This window comes from Sorex araneus, chromosome 1 (genome assembly GCF_027595985.1).
Source record: "Sorex araneus isolate mSorAra2 chromosome 1, mSorAra2.pri, whole genome shotgun sequence".
Classification (NCBI taxonomy): Eukaryota; Metazoa; Chordata; class Mammalia; order Eulipotyphla; family Soricidae; genus Sorex; species Sorex araneus.
The window spans coordinates 20021251-20040503 of record NC_073302.1 but is presented as its reverse complement, the minus strand read 5'-3'; the positions used below and the strand labels follow the sequence as shown (position 1 = coordinate 20040503).

General features: G+C 45.7%; 1 protein-coding gene and 1 pseudogene across 1 annotated transcript; one reads left to right on the top strand and one right to left on the bottom strand.

Moving 5' to 3' along the window:
* The first annotated feature begins 3564 nt into the window (after positions 1 to 3564).
* LOC129401116 (U2 spliceosomal RNA) lies at positions 3565 to 3667 on the top strand (annotated as a pseudogene).
* Positions 3668 to 13775: 10108 nt separating this feature from the next.
* Positions 13776 to 18937, bottom strand: TEX48 (testis expressed 48). The gene is made up of 4 exons (XM_012935603.2): positions 18931 to 18937; positions 18194 to 18304; positions 16218 to 16355; positions 13776 to 13879 (listed from the first exon to the last, which is right to left on the bottom strand). The coding sequence occupies exons 1-4, from the start codon at positions 18935 to 18937 to the stop codon at positions 13776 to 13778; spliced, it is 360 nt and encodes a 119-aa protein (XP_012791057.2).
* Between the last annotated feature and the right edge of the window lie 316 nt (positions 18938 to 19253).

Below are 19253 nucleotides of genomic sequence, written 5' to 3'. Positions count from 1 at the left end.
CCTTAGATGAGATTTTGTTAATCTCCAGGAGGAGTGGTCTTACCTCTATTTATTGATTTGTTAATATTTAACCCACCTTTGTGTCACCACCCTATGTGATTGCTGTATAAACTAAGACTGTAAGAGAAGTAGGGAGAAGACACAGAAGCAGGACACAGAGCGAAAGAGAATCAGGGAGTCATCGGAGCCAGAAGCAGGGGAAAGAAAGAGCACAAAGAGGGTCAGAGTCAGAAGTGAGAGATAGAAGGGCCCCAGAGAGAGAGAGAGATCAGAAGAAGAGAGATTGAAGAAGACCAGAGGAGAGACGACAGAGACAGAGTCAGAGATAGAGAGACAGACAGAAGAGAGCACAGCGGCACACACAGAAGTGGACCACAAAGGAGGAGCCATCCCAATCCGGTCCATACACAGTGGCTCGAGAGCACTGAACATGAGCGGCAAGAGAGAGAGAGAGAGAAGAAAGAGAGAGAGCGCCGCCCTGAGAGCCCTCGAACAACACAACACACACATCACCCCCTTCTGTGCGCACGCTTGTTCTTTTTGTTTGTTTGTTTTTTGGGTCACACCTGGTGATGCACAGGGTTATTCCTGGTTCTATGCTCAGGAATTACTCCTGGCAGTGCTCAGGGGACCATATGGGATGCTGGGATTCGAACCTGGGTCGGCCGCGTGCAAGGCAAACTCCCAACCTGCTTGCTATCGCTCCAGCCCCCATCGCATGCTTGTATTTTTTACAGCACACCCAATTCCATCAGGCACTAATAATCCTATACTGCTTTTTCTCTTTCCTTCATGTTATTTGCATGGTTTATTTAGCAATGTACAGACATGGGAAGACACTTGATGCTATGCTTTGTTACATGGGGGTTAGTTGACTCCAAATAATATTTACTCCTGGGTATCCATCATATTTACCTTACTTAAGCCTCAGTTGCCCTTACTTCCTAACACCCCCAAAGGAGGGTCCTGACAAAGGGACTGGATGGACCCAGGGCAAGCCAAAAGCTACCCTCTCATTGAAAGGGGACAAGCCAAGCACCATAAGTATAATAAGTTAAGAGCATGGTCATGGAACAAATTCTGTCATGACCCAAAAAGAACTAACTGGATAAGGCCCCGCTGGGGTTAGGACAGACTAACCTGGCCTGAGCACTGTAGCACTGTTGTCCTGTTGTTCATCAATTTGCTCGAGTGGGCACCAGTAATATCCCCATTGTGAGACTTGTAGTCTGGAATATATAGCGAGATGTCCCCAGGAAGAGCCAACCTTTAAGCTTAATGTATCTCTTACTGTATCCATACAAAACAACTAGAAATATTATAAGAAGTAAATTCACTATGATTGTTTAAATGGATGACTAGCTGAGGAAAGGAGAAAGCAAAAAACCCTCAAATGTGATTTTGTCCCTGAGTTAATCTCCTAGAACTTGCCCTGAAGGAGGGACTTACATCTGTTTGTTGTTATGACAATTTTCAACCCCACCTATGTGTACCCCACCCTTCAGGATTTTATATAACTAAGCTGTAGGCAGGCAGCGGGACAATGATGAGGATAAGACGAGGACTAGAGGTAGAGGACTCTGAGGTCTATGAGGAGATTAGGATGATAGAACTGTGCCCTGGGTCCATCCTGTCCCTCTTTTGTCGGGAACCTGCTTTTGGGGTGTTATGAAACATAATCAAATCATAGTTTTGATTATGACCAAAACTATGACGATGATTGTGCTATAAGGGACAGTTTTAACTACACTGGGGAGGAGAGAGAAAAAAACTGACTACTGACCAGCCTGGGTCCCTGTTTCTCCGTTCCCTCAGTCCTCTGCCCATCCATCACCATGGGCCGGCCAGAGGAATGGTTCTCAGCCACTCAAGTCCTGCGTTCCCACCTGGGTTTATTTTTTATTTTTTTTGCTTTTTGGGTCACACCCGGCGATGCACAGGGGTCACTCCTGGCTCATGCACTCAGGAATCACCCCTGGCGGTGCTCAGGGGACCATATGGGATGCTGGGATTCGAACCCGGGTCGGCCACGTGCAAGGCAAACGCCCTGCCCTCTGTGCTATCGCTCCAGCCCCTGGGTTTTTTTAAATTTTTTTTGAAACACACATACCAACACCATTTCCCCTTTGATTAAAATTTTCTCATTTAGGAAAACAAGAGTATATGTGACATATGAACATCAATATGAAAAGCATATAAAAATAATAGTACCTAAAAAATTTGTGGAAAATACAGTAAAAGAAATATGTCAGTCTTGTCCAATTTCTAGACAATATGCAGTACCAAGGGTCAAACTGGGGTCAACTGCATGCCACGCCTTAGCCCCACAACCCCAGTCCTTAAGAATCTGAGTCAATAAAATAAAAGAATGAAATAATTTCCCAGTTCATAAAGCCTGAAAAACAGCAAAGTAGTCAAAGAGGACCAGAGTGATGCTACAATGGATCAGGCACTTGTCAGTTGCCCACAGTCAGTCCAGAATTGATCCTCGGCATGCCAGAGGGTGCCTGAAGCTCCACCGGGAGTTATACCTAAGCGTAGAGGAAGGAGTAAGCCCTGAGCATTGCTGGATGTGGTCCCCCAAAACAAAAATAAAGAAATAAATAAGTAAATAAGTAAGTAAATAAATAAATATAAAACACAATGGAACGAAGTGCTGAGGATTTGGTGAAAATGAACAGAGTAGAAATACTATGTGAATTAATCTGATAAAAGGGCAGAGGGAAGCACAAATAGGTAAAATTAAAAATGGTAAAGGGAGGAGATCCGGAGCAGCCGCGCACGACATGGCCCCTCTGCTCCTTAAAGACTCTGATCCGGGAGGTTCTACTAACCCAATTTGGCACCCAGAGACTTATAGAAATGCATCCAGACTGTAAACCGAGCTAAAACAACAGAAATCCAAAACCGCACTGCCGCAATAGCGGCCACGCAAGCTCCTATAATTTTCATTCTCAGCCATGGAAAACAAACTATCAAATGATGCCTTTTCTGCAGGTTTGATTGTTGGGGGAAAATTCCGAACGATAGTCAGTTCTCTGTTGAAATATTGAATGTATCCAAACTATAGAGAGAATAAAGTGGAGATCATCGGCCACTCAGTTGCGGGGGAGGGGAGTATATTGGGGTTCTTGGTGGGGGAACAGGGGCACTGATGAAGGGATGGGGGTTTGACCATTATATGACTGAGACTTAAACCTTAAAGCTTTGTAACTTTTGTCATGGTGATTCAATAAAATAAAATTTAAAAAATGTAAATACTCCAAAAAATGGTAAAGGGAAAATAATTTTTTTCTTTTTTGGCTTTTTGGGTCACACCCGGGATGCTCAGGGGTGACTCCTGGCTCTGCACTCAGAAATTACTCCTGGCAGTGCTCAGGAGGCCATATGGGATGCTGGGGATCAAATCTAGATCAGCTGCACGCAAGGCAAACACCCTATCTTGTATACTATCACTGGAGCGAGAAAAACAACATTTGAAGCCAAGTATCACTGTATCACTGTTGTCCCGTTGTTCAACGATTTGCTCAAGTGGGTACCAGTAACGTCTCCATTGTGAGACTTATCGCTTCTCGGCCTTTTGGCTAAGGTCAAGTGTAGTATCTGTTCTTATCAGTTGAATTGAAGCCAAGTATATTTTAAAAATCTTTTTATTTATTTACTTTTAGATATTAGCAATAGCCACAACTGTTGATACAATTCTAGAGTTAAAACTGGTTAGACAACAAAGCTCCAATATTAAAACCGTGAATTAAAAAATCAATTTATTATGTGAAAATTGTTATATTTGAACACAGGTTGTTAAGTCCTTGTCAAAGGATTTACTAAGATATTGTTGTTGAGTCCTCTGTGTTATTTTTTCTGTTTGTTGAGTTTAGTTGGCTTCTATGTTCCTTTCCCATCTAATGTGGTGTAGTCTGACTGGAAATTCAGTATTGAGGAGTTAGGATGTGTCCAGGGACTTCAGGATCTATCGCCTGGGCCGATGAGTTGATGTGGCAGTGGCTGTGGGAGGTGAGTGTGACTGCCAGGGTTTTGGGAAGATTGGGGATCAGGGGTAGGCTGACTGTCCCCCTCTGAGAAGACCCCAGGGTTCTCAGCCTGGACACTGGAATACTTGAAATTTTTCGCAGTTTGGTGTCTGCAGAGAGTATTCGTGAAGCAGTGGAGTTGTGCAGTTGTGGCTGCAGTGGTGGGGTGTGGGTGCAGCTGTTTGGAGCCGGGGGGACCGGTGTGGTTGCCAGGGCTTCAGTGGGGTGCTTACATGTCTCACCCCTCTTCTGAGGGTGCCCCAGGGTTTTCAGTGGTGTGTCCATGAATTTTGCTGCTTGGCATGCATCTTCAGAGGTTTAGTTGAGCCAGGCTGGTGGGGGAGTCAACGTGGTGGCGACTGTCTATTTTAAAAGTCTTGAGAATACTTGAGATAGCTCTATGGAAATGCCTTTGAGCAACTAGATAAATTGGATAATTTTCCAGGAAAATAGTGTATCAAAATGACGGCATTAGAATAGGACTAATCAATTTCTGTAGAGAAATAGAGAAACGTAGCAAGGAACTTTCATTTCCCTAATAACAAAAGGCCCAGATGGTTTTACAAAGAAATTGTACAAATTTGAAAAGACTAAATAGGTCTGAAACCCTCCAAATACATAAAATGAAAGTTACAAATTCTTTATCTTGTGCATGGGATGTACTACTATAAGCTCTGGGGCCCAGGATGACACTTGGTCAAACCTGTAATTGTTGCAATGCCAGGACCCAGGGAATGTCTGACTGTCCCCTGGCCCCACCCTCTGGTGTTAGGGATGGGGCATGCATGGGGGGGTGGGGGGGAGGTGACTGGGAACAAAATAGGGTTCCATATATACAAAGCATGTATTCTTGACCCCTGGACTGTCTGCCCAGCCCACTATTTTTTTAAAAAAAATATTGTTTATTTGGGTTTTGGGCCATGCCTAGTGGTGTTCAGGGCTTACTCCTGGCTCTGTTCCAAAGGATCACTCCTGATGAGGATTGGGGGACCAGGTGGTGCCAGGTATCAAACCTGGGCTGAACCATGCAAAGCAAACACCTTCCTTATTGTACTATCTCTCTGGCTCCTATAAAAAAATTTTTTTGGGGGGTCACACCTGGCAATGCTCAGGGGTTACTCCTGCCTCTGCACTCAGGAATTACTCCTGGCGGTGCATGGGGGACTATATGGGAATTGAACCTGTGTCGGCCACGTCCACGGCAAATGTCCTACCCGCTATGCTATCGCTCCAGCCCCTCCTATAAAATTATTATTTTCTTTTTTCTTTTGCTTTTTGGATCACACCCGGCAGTGCTCAGGGGTTACTCCTGGCTCTATGCTCAGGAATTACTCCTGGCAGTGCTTGGGGGACCATATGGGAGGCTGGAAATCGAACCCGGCTGGGCCGTGTGCAAGGCAAATGCCCTCCCCGCTGTGCTATCGATCCAGCCCCTCCTATAAAAAATTTTTAAAGAAGATTGTTGTCAGTGTAGTACTGACACCTTATATTTAGTAAAGAATGTGACAAAACTACATTCACATCACCTCTTGAGATGAAAATAGTTAAAATACTATTTTAATATATAAATTTTATATATTTTAAATATATAAATATATATGTTTAATATATAAATATAATATATCTAATATTATTAATATAATATATAACTAATAAATGGTGTGATAGCTCACTGTATTATGAAAATCATACATTCTCAGGTAGAATATACTTGTGGAATGAAAATTTTTTTTAATATATGATATGTGAATTCCCTCCCCACAGGGATGCTAGGGAAAAAATTTATGTATGATTTCTTAAAGTAAGACACATTTATATCTATCTCAATGTCATCCTAAAATGAGCTTCAAAATGAACAACCTCTGGAGTCATTTCCCTTAAAATGAAAAACAAAGCACAGATGGCCATTTTTTTCACTATTGATTAATTGTACTGTTGGTATTAACCACTGCAATTTGATCAGTTGGAGACAAGGAATTAGAAAATAAGACATGTACAAATCTCTCCTTGCAGATGGTATAATAGTATTCCTGGCAAGCGGTCAGGAATCAATGACAAAGCTAACTCAGAAAATAGCATAATTCCGAAGGGAAACAAGATAAAATTAGCACAATGAATTCAATTGTATTAAACTGATATGGGCAATAGCAAGTCATAGCAATAATGATAAAGAAAAACCTCATTTATAGAAGCAGCAAAAACTGAGAAATAAATTTAATAAGGCGCTTGCAAGATTTACATAAAAAATGTTCTGAAATAGCCCTGAAAGACAAAAAAGTTGCTTGGGACAAATGAGAAACCATTTATTGAAGGATCAGAGAAATCAGCATGAGAGAGATATTAGTTATTCCTGTTAATTTATAATGTTTCCTCAGCTATTTAAAATTTTAGCACAATCAAACAAAAATACCACCAACATCTTAAATGGAGCTAGATGAATTGATGATCCCTTTATTTTATTGCTTTTTAGATCACACCCGGCAATGCACAGGGGTTACTCCTGGCTCATGTACTCAGGAATTACCCCTGGTGGTGCTCAGGGGACCATATGGGATGCCGGGAATCCAACCTGGGTCAGCTGTGTACAAGGCAAACACCCTACCTGCTGTACTATCACTCCAGCCCCTGATCCCTTTATTTTTATCACTTTACTTTTGTGTTTTTGGGCCATCCCAGTTCAAGTCTCACTCCTGGCTCTGTGCTCAGGGACCACTCTTGGTGGTGTTCCAGGAAAATAATTTTTGGTATCACTGTATCACTGTCATCCCATTGATCATCGATTGCTCGAGTGGGCAAAAGTAATAGTCTCCATTTGTACTAGCCCCGAGATTTTAGCAGCCTTTCTTTTTTTATTATTATTATTATTTTTAAACTTTTTATTAAATCACCATGTGGAAAGTTACAAAGTTCGCAGGTTTATATGTCAGTTATACAATATTCAAACACCCATCCCTTCACCAGTGCCCATATTCCACCACCAGAAACCCCAGTATACCCCCCACCCCCACTCCCTACCCCCTACTGTATAACTAATGAATTTCACTTCATTTTTTCTTTACCTTGATTATATTCCATAATTCAACACAAAACTCACTATAGTTGTTAGAGTTTCCAAGTAAGAGAGACAGACCTACTACATTTGATAATTAGCTTTTCATTGCTGGAAATGAAGAGATATGTAGCCCCACTGCTACAAGTACATAACTCTCTCTCTCTCTCTCTCTTTTTTTTTTCCCTTTTTCCTTTTCCCTTTTTTTTTTTTTCCTTTTTCCCCCTCATCCTCCTTCCAGCACCTCATAGTATGGTGTACTCCACGCCGCGTCGGCCAGCATGGGGCTTTTGCTTAGTTCACAGTCCAGAGAGCTGGCTGCTACATTAAAAACCTTCAATATTTCAACAAAAACTTACTGTTATTATTTGGAGTTTCCCCCCCAAGTCAGACCTGTTCAAAAGGAACCGTTTCACATTGCTGGCAATTATAAATGTTAAGTCCGCGTCCGCGCGGTTTTGGATTTCTGTATAAAGTCCAGGGAAAATTCTGCCAGATGCTGGAACCCCAATTCCTAAAGCTGTCTCTGGTTCCCGCTCGTTGCACATCCACCGGCTCTGCAGAGACATGGGCACCCGGGCCGAAAACCCGGCCGGCCGGAGCGGAGCCCCGGCCCTGGCGGGGGCTGGCCATGTAGCCCGCGGCTGTTTCAAGTTCAAAGCACACATTTTTTTTTTTTCCTCGCGCCAAAAGTTCATACCTTCTCAACGGACCCACAAAATGTCGGACACCACGCCGTCTCCCGGAGGGGAGAGAGACCAAGAAAGAAGGTTATTTCCTCCATTAGCTGGCGTGGGGCATTAGCAGCCTTTCTTTACTCGTTCTTCCCAGTGGTGCCGCATTGGAGGCTGTTTCAGGATAAGGGGAATTTGTGGTAGCTGGAACCAAACAGGGGCCCACTGCATGCAAGATTACATGATGATGAGATTACAAGATTACATGCCTCTATCTCCCTGGCCCTAACATCTATATTAAAAAAAAATCCAGGAATAAAATAGGTTGATACCAGCACACTTTCATTTAAAGTGAAATAAAATTAAAAGTTCATAAAGACACCACTGTGCTGGAGCGATAGCACAGTGGGTAGGGCATTTGCCTTGCATGTGGCCGACCTGGATTTGATTCCCAGCATCCCATATGGTCCCCTGAGCACCGCCAAGAGTAATTCCTGAGTGCAAATCCAGGAGTAACCTCTGTTTAACGCCGGGTGTGACTCAAAAAGCAAAACAAAGCAAAACAAAACAAAACAAAAAATATGTATGAAGGGGCTGGAGAGATAGTACAGAGGGTGGGGCATTTGGCTTGGGTTCAATCTCCTGCATCTCATATGGTCCCCTGAGTCCCTGAGCACCTTCAGGAGTAATTCCTGAGTGCAGAGCCAGGAATAACCCCTGAGCATTGCCAGGTGTGACCCAAAAAGCAACAAACAAATCAAAACCAAAACCAAAACCAATAAACAAAACACCAACCCCCCAAGTAAGTAAACACATGGAAGTTTAGGTTAGTGATAATGTGTCTCAATAACCAGGCTGTGGACAATCCTTTTTTATAGACATGTGGGAATGACTACAAACAACTATTTGGTTAAAAAACAAGATAAAGGTTAGAGACGCTTTAAATAATAATGCCAAATTTAAAAGATCTAAATGCGCAAAGTAAAAATATAGGCACACTTAGGAAATATGGGCGAGTTTTCCGTTTTCCTCTATACATAGGCTATATGGAAAAGCTTTCAGTGACCCAAATTCCAGATGCAATTCAATATTATTTGACTTCAATGCCCCAAATAGCCATGAGAAAAATCAAGAGTCAAATGGAAAGCTACGATATTCATGTGCAATCTTCCCTCATATGAAAAATGTACGTCTTTAGGATCAAAGATCACTGCACAATTAAGGGGAAAAACAATAAGAAATGAGCAGAAGAAATGGGTGGGTTTTTCACAAAAACAAAGACGTTTTTAAACAAATAAAAATAGGGAGTAAGGGTACTTGCCTTGGATTTGATCATTGGCATCCTAAAACCCCTAAAATATATGAAAACAAGTTGTTCTTCATGCATAATTGCAAAGTAAAGCAAAAATGAGACTCTACTTCACATGGCTCGGATGATTAGAAATGTAAAAGTTAGTGAAGGTGTGAGAAAATAGGTACTCACAAGGTACAGAGGGGATGTGAGAACATCGTGTGTGTGTGTGTGTGTGTGTGTGTGTGTGTGTGTGTGTGTGTATTTACTATTTGACTTGAACATCCATACTTCTCAGGCCAGAGAGATAGTGCGGGGGTTAAGATGCTTGCCTTGCCTGCAGTGAACCCGATTTTGACCCGAAGGCCAATTCCCCAAGGCCTGCGCCGAGTGACCTCTGAGCAGAGGGCCAAGCTGTCTGTGAGCATCGCCCAGTGTTGCCTCAACCACCCCTACTCCCAAAACCCATACTTTGGAATTAATCTCGAACATAAAACACCCAAATACAAAATTATTTGCCCATAAGGCTTTTCACTGTGTTGTCTGGAATTGAGAAAAGCGTTGACAGCAGGGTGTATGTGAGCTGTAAGAGAAGGGTCGATGCACAGTGCAGGGAGGGCTTGCGTTAAAGAAGAGACCCCCTCTTGGATGACGTCATGTGATTTCCCAGAGAAATCGTTAAACTAAAAAGAGCCAAGTAGAACAGTTTCCTTCTCTGTGTACGAAAGGGAAGTAAGGATTATTCCTTATGCATTGGCTCATTTTTGCAAAAAAGGACCATGGAAAGAATATGGCAGAAAACACTGAAGGTGGGGACAAGGATATGTGTGTAGTGAGTAGTGGGGAGAGTGACATTTCTGGGGACATTCTCTTTCTGTATTGTTTTGCTGTTTTAACTTTGGAACCAGGATGATTTTAAAAAAATTTTGTTTTTCCTGGGCTGGAGCAATAGCACAGCAGGTAGGGCGTTTGCCTTGCATGTGGCTGAGCCAGGTTCGATTTCTCCACCCCTCTCAGAGAGCCCAGCAAGCTACCAAGTATCCCACCCGCATGGCAGAGCCTGGTAAGCTACCCCTGGCGTATTTGATGTGCCAAAAACAGTAACAACATGTCTCACAATGGAGACATTACTAGTGCCCACTTGAGCAAATCGATGAACAACGGAATGACAGTGCTGCAGTGCTACAGTGCTTGCTTTTCTACGGTGGGTGCCACGCAAATGCAGTACCACTAACTTCATTGACCTACATCCGTGGTCCTTGGGATAAGGTCTTTTATACTAAAAATAAATAAATTAAAGAAAACCCCACAAAAAACATGGAATAAAAAACCCCAAATAAATGAAACAAGCGTAATTACAGATGAATTAATATAACCACAATGTGGGAAGGGGGAAGAGAAAGAAGTGACTTCACTTTTGAAGACAATATTTGGACAGAAACCATTAGTAGATTAAAAAAGAGGCTTGACTATTCTGAAACTCAGTTCAGGGCTGGGGACATGATGAAATAGCTAAGTTGCACTAACCAGGTCTTTCGTAGAGAAAGGAATTGGAAACATAAGAAGGGGACAATCGAGCACAAATTCTCTGGTGTTGGTTGGATTGGTGGTGAAGTCACCTACTGGTTCTATATTCTCTCTCTTTTCTTGGTTTGTGTTTATGAATGTGCTTTATCTCTATGTTTGTATAGTTCCACTGAGAAACCCTACAAACAAGAATTTCCCAGACACAACACACCTGAGAATTGCTGGTAAATACAATCCTCAGCTCGCACCCCCCCTCCCCCCCACACACACATAGGAATCAAGATTCCTTGAAGAAGTAGCTAATCCAGGACTGTGATAGCGAACATATGAGTCGAGGCACTCTGCGTAATTAAGGACACTTAGGGGCAAAGAATACAAGCACTAAGCACTAACTTCATGGGGGCCCCCACCGGTCAAATCCGTGACGATTAAAAAAAAAATCCGGGACAATTTCATCATGAGGGTAAATAATCATAGTATTAGAATTTTGCAACTTTAATGCATTTTCTTCATCTAAATCTATGTAAATACATACAAATAAAGGGGAAGAAGAAAAGGGCTTTTTTTCATAGTCAAAGGTGAACTGATGCAGAATGATGATGTGAGAGAAAAACCCAATATTTGATAAATGTCATAACAACAGTTCATTCTGGCAAGGACTTGTGGATGCTTAATCAAGTGGATGAAAACAAACAAGTCACGAGGAACTGGCTAACTACAGACTCTCAAAATAGCTCCCTTCCTGAGAGTACAAAGTCTAAAGGAAAGAAGAGAAGACTGGTACCCTGGACCACCTGAGCCCCTTGATCGAAAGGTGATGGTCCCCTCCCCCCTCTCCAGTCAGGCGGAGGACACCATAGCCTTTTCAGGTGCTCCTGCCCACCCCCACCTCCCCTAAACTGGAGCCTAAGATAAACTACTTGCATGTTGGGTGGGGGTCATTCCCTCCTTGGCAAAGTGTGAAGCTCAAGGACTGTGTTCCATGTTCCAGATAGGAGGAGACTGAAGGCACACAGCTGTCTCGGACCATTTCTGGAATCATCTTGGATCTTGGGCAAAGATGGAGTAAGGTACTCAGAGGACAGTGGGTGACTTTTAAGTAGGATTGTATAAATGTCAGACTTCTTGCTTGCAATATTCTCAGAGAATGGACAAAAACCACAGGGAGGAAATGAAGCAAAGGCAGGGACTGAAGATGCTGAGTTGATCGTGGTGAAAAGGATACCCAGGGGCTTTGTATTCTTTTTGAAAAATATTTAATTAATTTATTTATTTTAATTGAATCACCGTGAGAACACTTACAAGGATTTCAGGATCAGATCTCAGTCATACAGTGATCAAACACCCATCCCTTCACCAGTGCACGTTCCACCACCAAGAACCCCAGCATACCCCCTGCCCCCACTCCCCTCCTGTATGGCAGATGATTTTCACTTTATTCTCTCTTTATTTTGATTACATTCAATTTTCGACAGAAAACTCACTATTATTATTTGGAGTTTCTCCCCCCAACAATCATACCTGTCTAAATGGCATCATTAGATCATATGTTTTCTATTGCTGATAACAAAGAGCATATGATGTTGCACCGTCACAAAAGCGGCCACCCAGTTTTGGGATTCTGGTATTTTAGTAATTAAGTCCAGAGGTATTTCTGCCAGCAGCTGCTGCATTCTGAGATTGGTTTGTGTGCCTCTGGGATCATGGCTGTTCAGGAGCAGAGGAGCTGTTCGTGGGTGTCTGCTTAGGGTCTCATTTGGGCGGGGAGCAGGGCTGGTTCTGCCCCACCCTCCATTGCGAGATTCCCTGTGTGTCCCATCACTGCAAGCTCCTACCTCTGTCCAATTGGCTCTGAAAGGTGACAGTCGCCATGTTGCCGCAAAGGGGGAAAGGCCAAGGGACAGAAACCCTTCCCCTGCTGGGGCTGCACGGGGCCGTAGCTTAGTTCACAGTCGAGGAGTTTATCTGCCAGCAGCTGCTGCATTCCGAGATTGGTTTCTGTGTCTCTGGGATAATGGCCGCTCAGGGGTGGGGAAACTGTTCCTGAGCTGCTTTTTGTATATCAGAAAAGATTTGGAGATGTCCCAGTCCCACATACCGGAGCCGTGTTAGTAGAAGCTCAGTGTTGCCGGGATTCCATCTGGAGAAGGCAGGGACTCTGCACCTTCTCTGTCTGACACCCCGGTGTTGTTGGCCTGGTCTGGGGTCCAGAGCATTCTCCAGCTTGCGGTGCCCACTGGTCCAGATTCTTCACTGTTCGCTGCGGCAAGATGATGCTGGGGGCAGGTTGAGGGCATGACTTCTGGGGCAGGGGCGGGTCTTTTTGAAAACTTTAAGCTGGAAACTAATTTAAAAAAACAAACAAACCCAAAACTGGAGTAGGGAGACAGTACAGTGCTTAGGGCACATACCTGGCATGCATTCGATTCAGATTTGATTCCTGGCACCACAAGGTCCCCCAAGCATCTTTGGGGGTAGCCCCGGAGCCCCCCTAGCATCTCCAGGGTGTCCCTGGCACTGCAGGGCCAGAACAGCACCGCGCTCTTGGGCCTTTAAGCCGAACCAATGCCAGGTTGGTTGAGGACCACCACTGGAACCCATCGGATCTTCTGAGCACTGCTTGGGAGACTCACCCCCCGCCCCGGAAGAAAGAAAAAAGACAACTATCCAGGGGATGGAGAGACAGACAGGGGTTAAGGATCTTGCTCTGAATACAGTGGACCCTGGATTGAATCTCTGACATGGCACGTGGTCCCCAACCAGCACCAATAAGGGCGTCTGAGCAGAGTCAGGGGTAGCCTCTGAGCACTGCTGGGTGATGTGTGCCAGAAAAAACAACACTTAAAACCTATCCGGTAGATTAAACAAATTAGTTGGAAGTTAGTTGCCTGTGTGGGTGTTTAAACACGGTGAGGCATCGTTTGAAAAAGGTTCTCGGGGGATGGGGTGGGGTGGGGGAAGGGAAAGAGGAACCAGAGTGCTTCGATGTCCCAAGGACTTTAATTGGAGACAGCTTCTTCCGCAAAGTGACTTCATCAGGAGCTGAAGTGACACATGCTGGCGACACAGGTCTGGCCTCAGACATCTTCTCCTCCGCCGAGTTTCTGAATCTGTCCTCATGGACCCCGGTCGCTGTTCCTGCCCACCTACACACTCCAGCCAGGACAGCAGAGCAGGCTGCCTGGAGGTGGGGTCTAGAAAGATCAGGGCCGGCCAATGCGACATGGCTGGTAGGGCCAGTGCTGCTGAGAGTAGCGGTTTAGGTTCCTCTTATAAAACCCCCTTGGGGAAACATGTGAAATGTCATCTGAAAGCAGAAACAAAGAAAGGAAAAAAAGAAAGAAAAAATGGAAAACAGATGTGGTCATCGCTGCAGGGCTTTGGAGGGTGGGTCCTTGTGGGCGTGAGCTTGGATTCTGGTAGGGACTCGGAATGACTGGGGACAGGGAAGTGTTTTTGCCCCGAACCCCTCCAGGGCATTTGAGGATGGCAGGGTATTTTGTGAAGTGCAGTGGATTGGAAAGTCAAGTTTTGCTCTTTCTGGTTCTGACAACCCTGGGGAAACTCCAAATTTTTTTTTTGGCAGGGGGCTGTGGGGTGGAGCGATAGCATAGCGGGTAGGGCTTTTGCCTTGCACGCAGCCGACACGGGTTCAATTCCTCCACCCCTGTCGGAGAGCCCGGCAAGCTACTGAGAGTATCCCGCCCGCATGACAGAGCCTGGCAAGCTCCCCGTGGTGTATCCGATATGCCAAAAACAGTAACAACAAGTCTCACAATGGAGACATTACTGGTGCCCACTTGAGCAAATCGATGAACAATGGGATGACAGCGCTACGACAGTGCTACAGTGCTACAGGGGGGTGTGGGTGTCTAGTTCACATTTGGCAGTGCTCAGGGGCTCTTCCTGGCTGTGCTCAGGAGTGACTCCAGGCTGTGCTGAGTGCTGAGTGCTGGGGCTTGGATGCAGAGTTGTAGCATCAGTGGCTGCGTGAACGGCCAGTACTTTATTTCCTCTAGTCCCTTCTCCCCTGCTTCCTGGTCCTGGGGGACTTTGGGTAAGGTCCTTTCCTCCTAGCCTGCAGCCTCCTCTTACAGTGAGGTGGGCTTCAAATTGCTCCTTGCAGCTCTAGTGGTCGGGCAATTGGGAGTGGGGTTGGGGGTGGGGTGGGTAACAGAGTGGGTGGGTGAGCTCAGCGGGTCTGGACGTTGGGTTTCTAGACTTAAAAGTACAATGTCTCCATCTCTTGGCTGCGGGAAGTGGACCCCATGCCACGCTGCCTTGATCCCTCCCCGTCTCTCTCTCCTCTCTCTCTCTCTCTCTCTCTCTCTCTCTCTCTGGCTCCCACGCCCCCCACCTGAGCTGAATAGTTGAATGTCTCTCTCCCCCTCTTTCTCTCCATGCAAGTGCAGCAGGACCCACTTGATCTTGTGCAGAAATCCGACCTGGTATGCGCGTCTGTGTGCAGGCAGGGCTGAGCTGTGCTAGGATTCTGGATGCCTGTTGCGTGTGTCCCTGGGCTCTAGGCAGCCAGTGTCACGGGAACATATGTGAGGTCCCACCTGCTTGTCTTCTTCCTGGACTTCTGCCCTTCCAGAGGCATTCCACCCCCAACCCAGCTCCATGCAGCCTCTCAACATTGTCTAGTGTGGTCTTACTCGTCTGGCTTTGGGTCAGCACCAGCCCTGGCCTGCCTGGACCTCACTGTCTAGTGGCTGAAGCCAATGTCAGCCATCACTGTAGCACTGTAGCACTGTCGCCCCGTTGTTCATCGATTTGCTCCAGCGGGCACCAGTAACATCACCATTGTGAGACTTGTTGTTACTGTTTTTGGCATATCAAATATGCCACGGGGAGCTTGCCAGGCTCTGCCGTGTGGGTGGGATACTCTCGGTAGCTTACCGGGCTCTCCAAGAGGGACGGAGGAATCGAACCCAGGTTGGGTGCGTGCAAGACAAACGCCCTACCCACTGTGCTATCGCTCCAGTCCATCAGCCATCAATCACACAAAATACAGTGTCACACCAACTTCTACAAAACCAATACATAAAAATCTGTCACCACTCTATATGCAAATGAATGATTTAGAAGAGAGAGAAATAAGAAACAGCAATTCAGTTAAAATATTATCTTAGGGGCTGGAGTGATAGCACAGTGGGTAGGGCATTTGCCTTGCATGCAGCCAACCCGGGTTTGATTCACAGCATCCCATATGGTCCCCTGAGCACTGCCAGGAGTAACCCCTGAGCATCGAGGGTGTGACCCAAAAAGAGCATAAAAACAAAAATTAAAAAAAAATTAAAAATATTATCTTAAAACATTCAACAGTCAGGATGCAACTTAGCAGAAAAAAAAAAAAACGTGTCACAGGGCTTAGCCCCTTCCAGACCTGGGGCTCCTCTCGGCATTCCAAGCACCCAGTCTCAGACCCCTGGGACTGTCTGGTATGTTTCAGAAGATGAAAGGAACTTGGGGAGAGGGGTTGTAAGTCCCTGTTTTGTGTCCCTCTATCTAGCTCAATTTAGGCACCAAGGAGGGGGGCTTAATCCTGAGGTAAACACTCCCCTCTGCCTCCCCCGCCTCCTCCTGCCTCCTCTCCCCCCCAGGGTTCCCAGTCAGTACCAGCACCTCCGTGTGTGGCTCACCTATAAAATCAGAGTTGACGGCCCAGTCCCAGTCGTCTTTCCTTTCAGAATCGGCCAGCAGTCGTTCCGAAGAGCGGGGAGAGGGCCATTTGGTGGATTGGGCAGCTTTCTTGTCGAGTTTCTTCTGAGACCACGAACCTGGCAAGGAGAAGCCCACATGATCACACATCCGAAGGGGTCAGGGGAGTAGGAGGACATGGAAGCGTTTTGCCAACTTGGAAGGAGGGCCCTCGGGGGCCCAGTGTTGGTGGTGATGGGATAGGGAGCAGCTGCCCGCATCAAGGGATGCTCAAGCACTTCCTCTTCTGGCACGTGGAGTGGACTGACTTCCTGTTCACACATGCAGTAAGCAGCCATTCTAGGGAAGCGAGGGAGTATTGAAGGCGACACATCATAAGGACACTCACTCCCTACCCATTTTCCATAATTACCACACCATATTTGATGGGGTTCAGACAGTGGGCAACAAATCATAAAGGGAAATATATATATATGTGTGTGTGTGTGTGTGTGTGTGTGTGTGTGTGCCTGACTGGGAGTACCTGTAAAGGCGATTAGAGGCTGCCCCCAAAGCCTCCATTCCTCTCAGAGAGCCTGGCAAGCTACCAAGTATCCCACCTGCACGGCAGAGCCTGGCAAGCTACCCCTGGTGCACTTGATATGCCAAAAACAGTAACAACGATGGTCCTCATTCCCCTGACCCTGAAAGAGCCCCCAATATGCCATCGGGCTATACTAGCACTCGACAGGGACAAATGGAGACGTTACTGGTGCCCACTCGAGCAGACTGATGAACAACGGGATGACAGTGGTACAGTGATCTAGTGATTGAAGGCCAGAATGAAGGAAAATGTGCCGCAAACATCCTCCTTAGGTCCCGACACAGATCCAACATTCCCCTATGCGTAGTTTTATAAGGTTCACCTCATCCAGTGTTTAGGAAAGTGCTTTACTTTTTCCATGTACCTGATTGCCTATGCATTTTATTTGTGCCACCAAATCTTGAGAAAGAATGGTCCTGTAATACTCTGGTTTCTGGATAATGCAAGATTTATTTAACCAATATTCTATGGGATATTTAGATTTTTAGGTTTCACTACTGTTTGAATGATCACTCGTCTATAAGACTGCATATACATGCTTCTAGATTTCTAAACTCATGGCCTGGGGTTTGCCAGTACGCTGAACAGTGTTCTGTCACAGAAGGGGTGGTTGATCTGTACTAGAATTTGGGTCAGACTTAATACTTCTAGGAGTTCTTTTTTATTGTCTCCAATTTAATCTTCCCGATTATGGGGAGTAATACTTCATTATGAATACTCCATTTTATAAGCGCAGAGAAGCTCAGACTGACTCAGAGTGCCTTGCCCAAGTCTATGCAGCATAACTGTTTAAAACAAGCAACACTCCCACAGCCAGGGACCCTAATGGCTATTCTTTTTTTTTTTTTTTGGGTCACACCTGGTGATGCACAGGGGTTACTCCTGGCTCATGCACTCAGGAATTACCCTGGCGATGCTCGGGACCATATGAGATGCTGGGAATCCAACCCACGTCGGCTGCGTGCAAGGCAAACACCCTACCCGCTGGTGCTATTGCTCCAGCCCTAATGGCTATTCTTAGAATCTTTAGGCATGTGTATCTCAAACGGAACATGTGAAGACTTACCTGGGTGTGAGGTTAAAATTCAGGTTCTGATTCAGCAGACCCAGAGCAGGGTCTGAAAATGCAGTTCTAGCAAGTTCCCAGGTGATGCTCCCTCGGCAGATCTCTAGATGCGCTTTATGAATCAAACCTTTAGGCTGTAGTTCATTGGTCTGGGAACTTAACCATCCCATCCCTACCTGCATTTAGGTGGGCACTGTCACTCCAATCACTCCAAGGGTGAACATGGAGGATGCTCTCATACAAGCAGAAGGGGGAAGGAGCCAGTGAGGTCTTGAGAGTCAGGCAGGAGGTGCTTGTCTGATACTTACCGGTGATTGGTGGCTGATGCTCTTGGGTCTTACTGGAATCATCTGTGGCACCGGATTTCTTACAGGCTTTGCAGCATAAACAGAAGATCTTCGAGAAGAGATTCTGATGGGCTGTAGGACAGAAAGGAATGGAGGCCATGAATCTTGGAACTTATATTTTCCAGGTGCCCATTGGAAATTTCCTGCCATGGGGGTACCGGGGGTCAGCATGTAAGAGTTCCCCTCTTGCATTGCTTCTGCAGCCCCTGTGGCCCACTAGTTAGAGCCCCCTGCCTAGGTGACTCTCTCTTAGGCTTCCCTCTGTTTTACTACGGAGACCACACCCATGGAGATGATGCACATTTTTCTTTTCTTTTTTTTGCTTTTTGGGTCACACCCGGCAATGCTCAGAGGTTACTTCTGGCTCTGCACTCAGGAATTACCCCTGGCGGTGCTCAGGGGATCATATGGGATGCTAGGAATCAAACCTGGGTCGGCCTCATGCAAGGCAAACGCCCTACCTGCTGTGCTATCGCGCCAGCCCCCAATGATGCACATTTCTTACCCATGGAGAGGAGCTGGAGTCTGTGCCTGCAGGAGTGCCTTGTGGAAGCAGCCGAGTTTGAATTTGAGCCCAGTGCCCTGGGCAGGCCTGTTTCCTAGACAACTTGCAGGTGGAGAGACAGGGAGGAACCCTTGGTAGTGATTTTTTTTTTTTTAATAATGCCAAGATGTGATTGAAAGAATTGCCAAGTCACCTGACATAGCCCAAAGGCACGAGGGCACCCCCCACAGAGAAGATGAAGCTCCTTGGGAAAGGAGAAGCTCCAATAAGAACAAAAGCTCATGATAGGATTATGGAAAAGACCATCAAGGTCCAAATCCCTTCTCCCTGGCTACTGCAGCAACAAAGCCCCAGGCGGGACAGTCTGGGAGATGCTCTACTATAAAACCCACATTAAAAAAATGTTCATTTTTAAAAATTAAGGCACTGGGTTTTACAAAAGTTGTTCACAATAGATTATTATTTTTAATTTGGGGGTTGTTGGGGAGGGCACACCTGGCATTGTCCAGGGTCTGC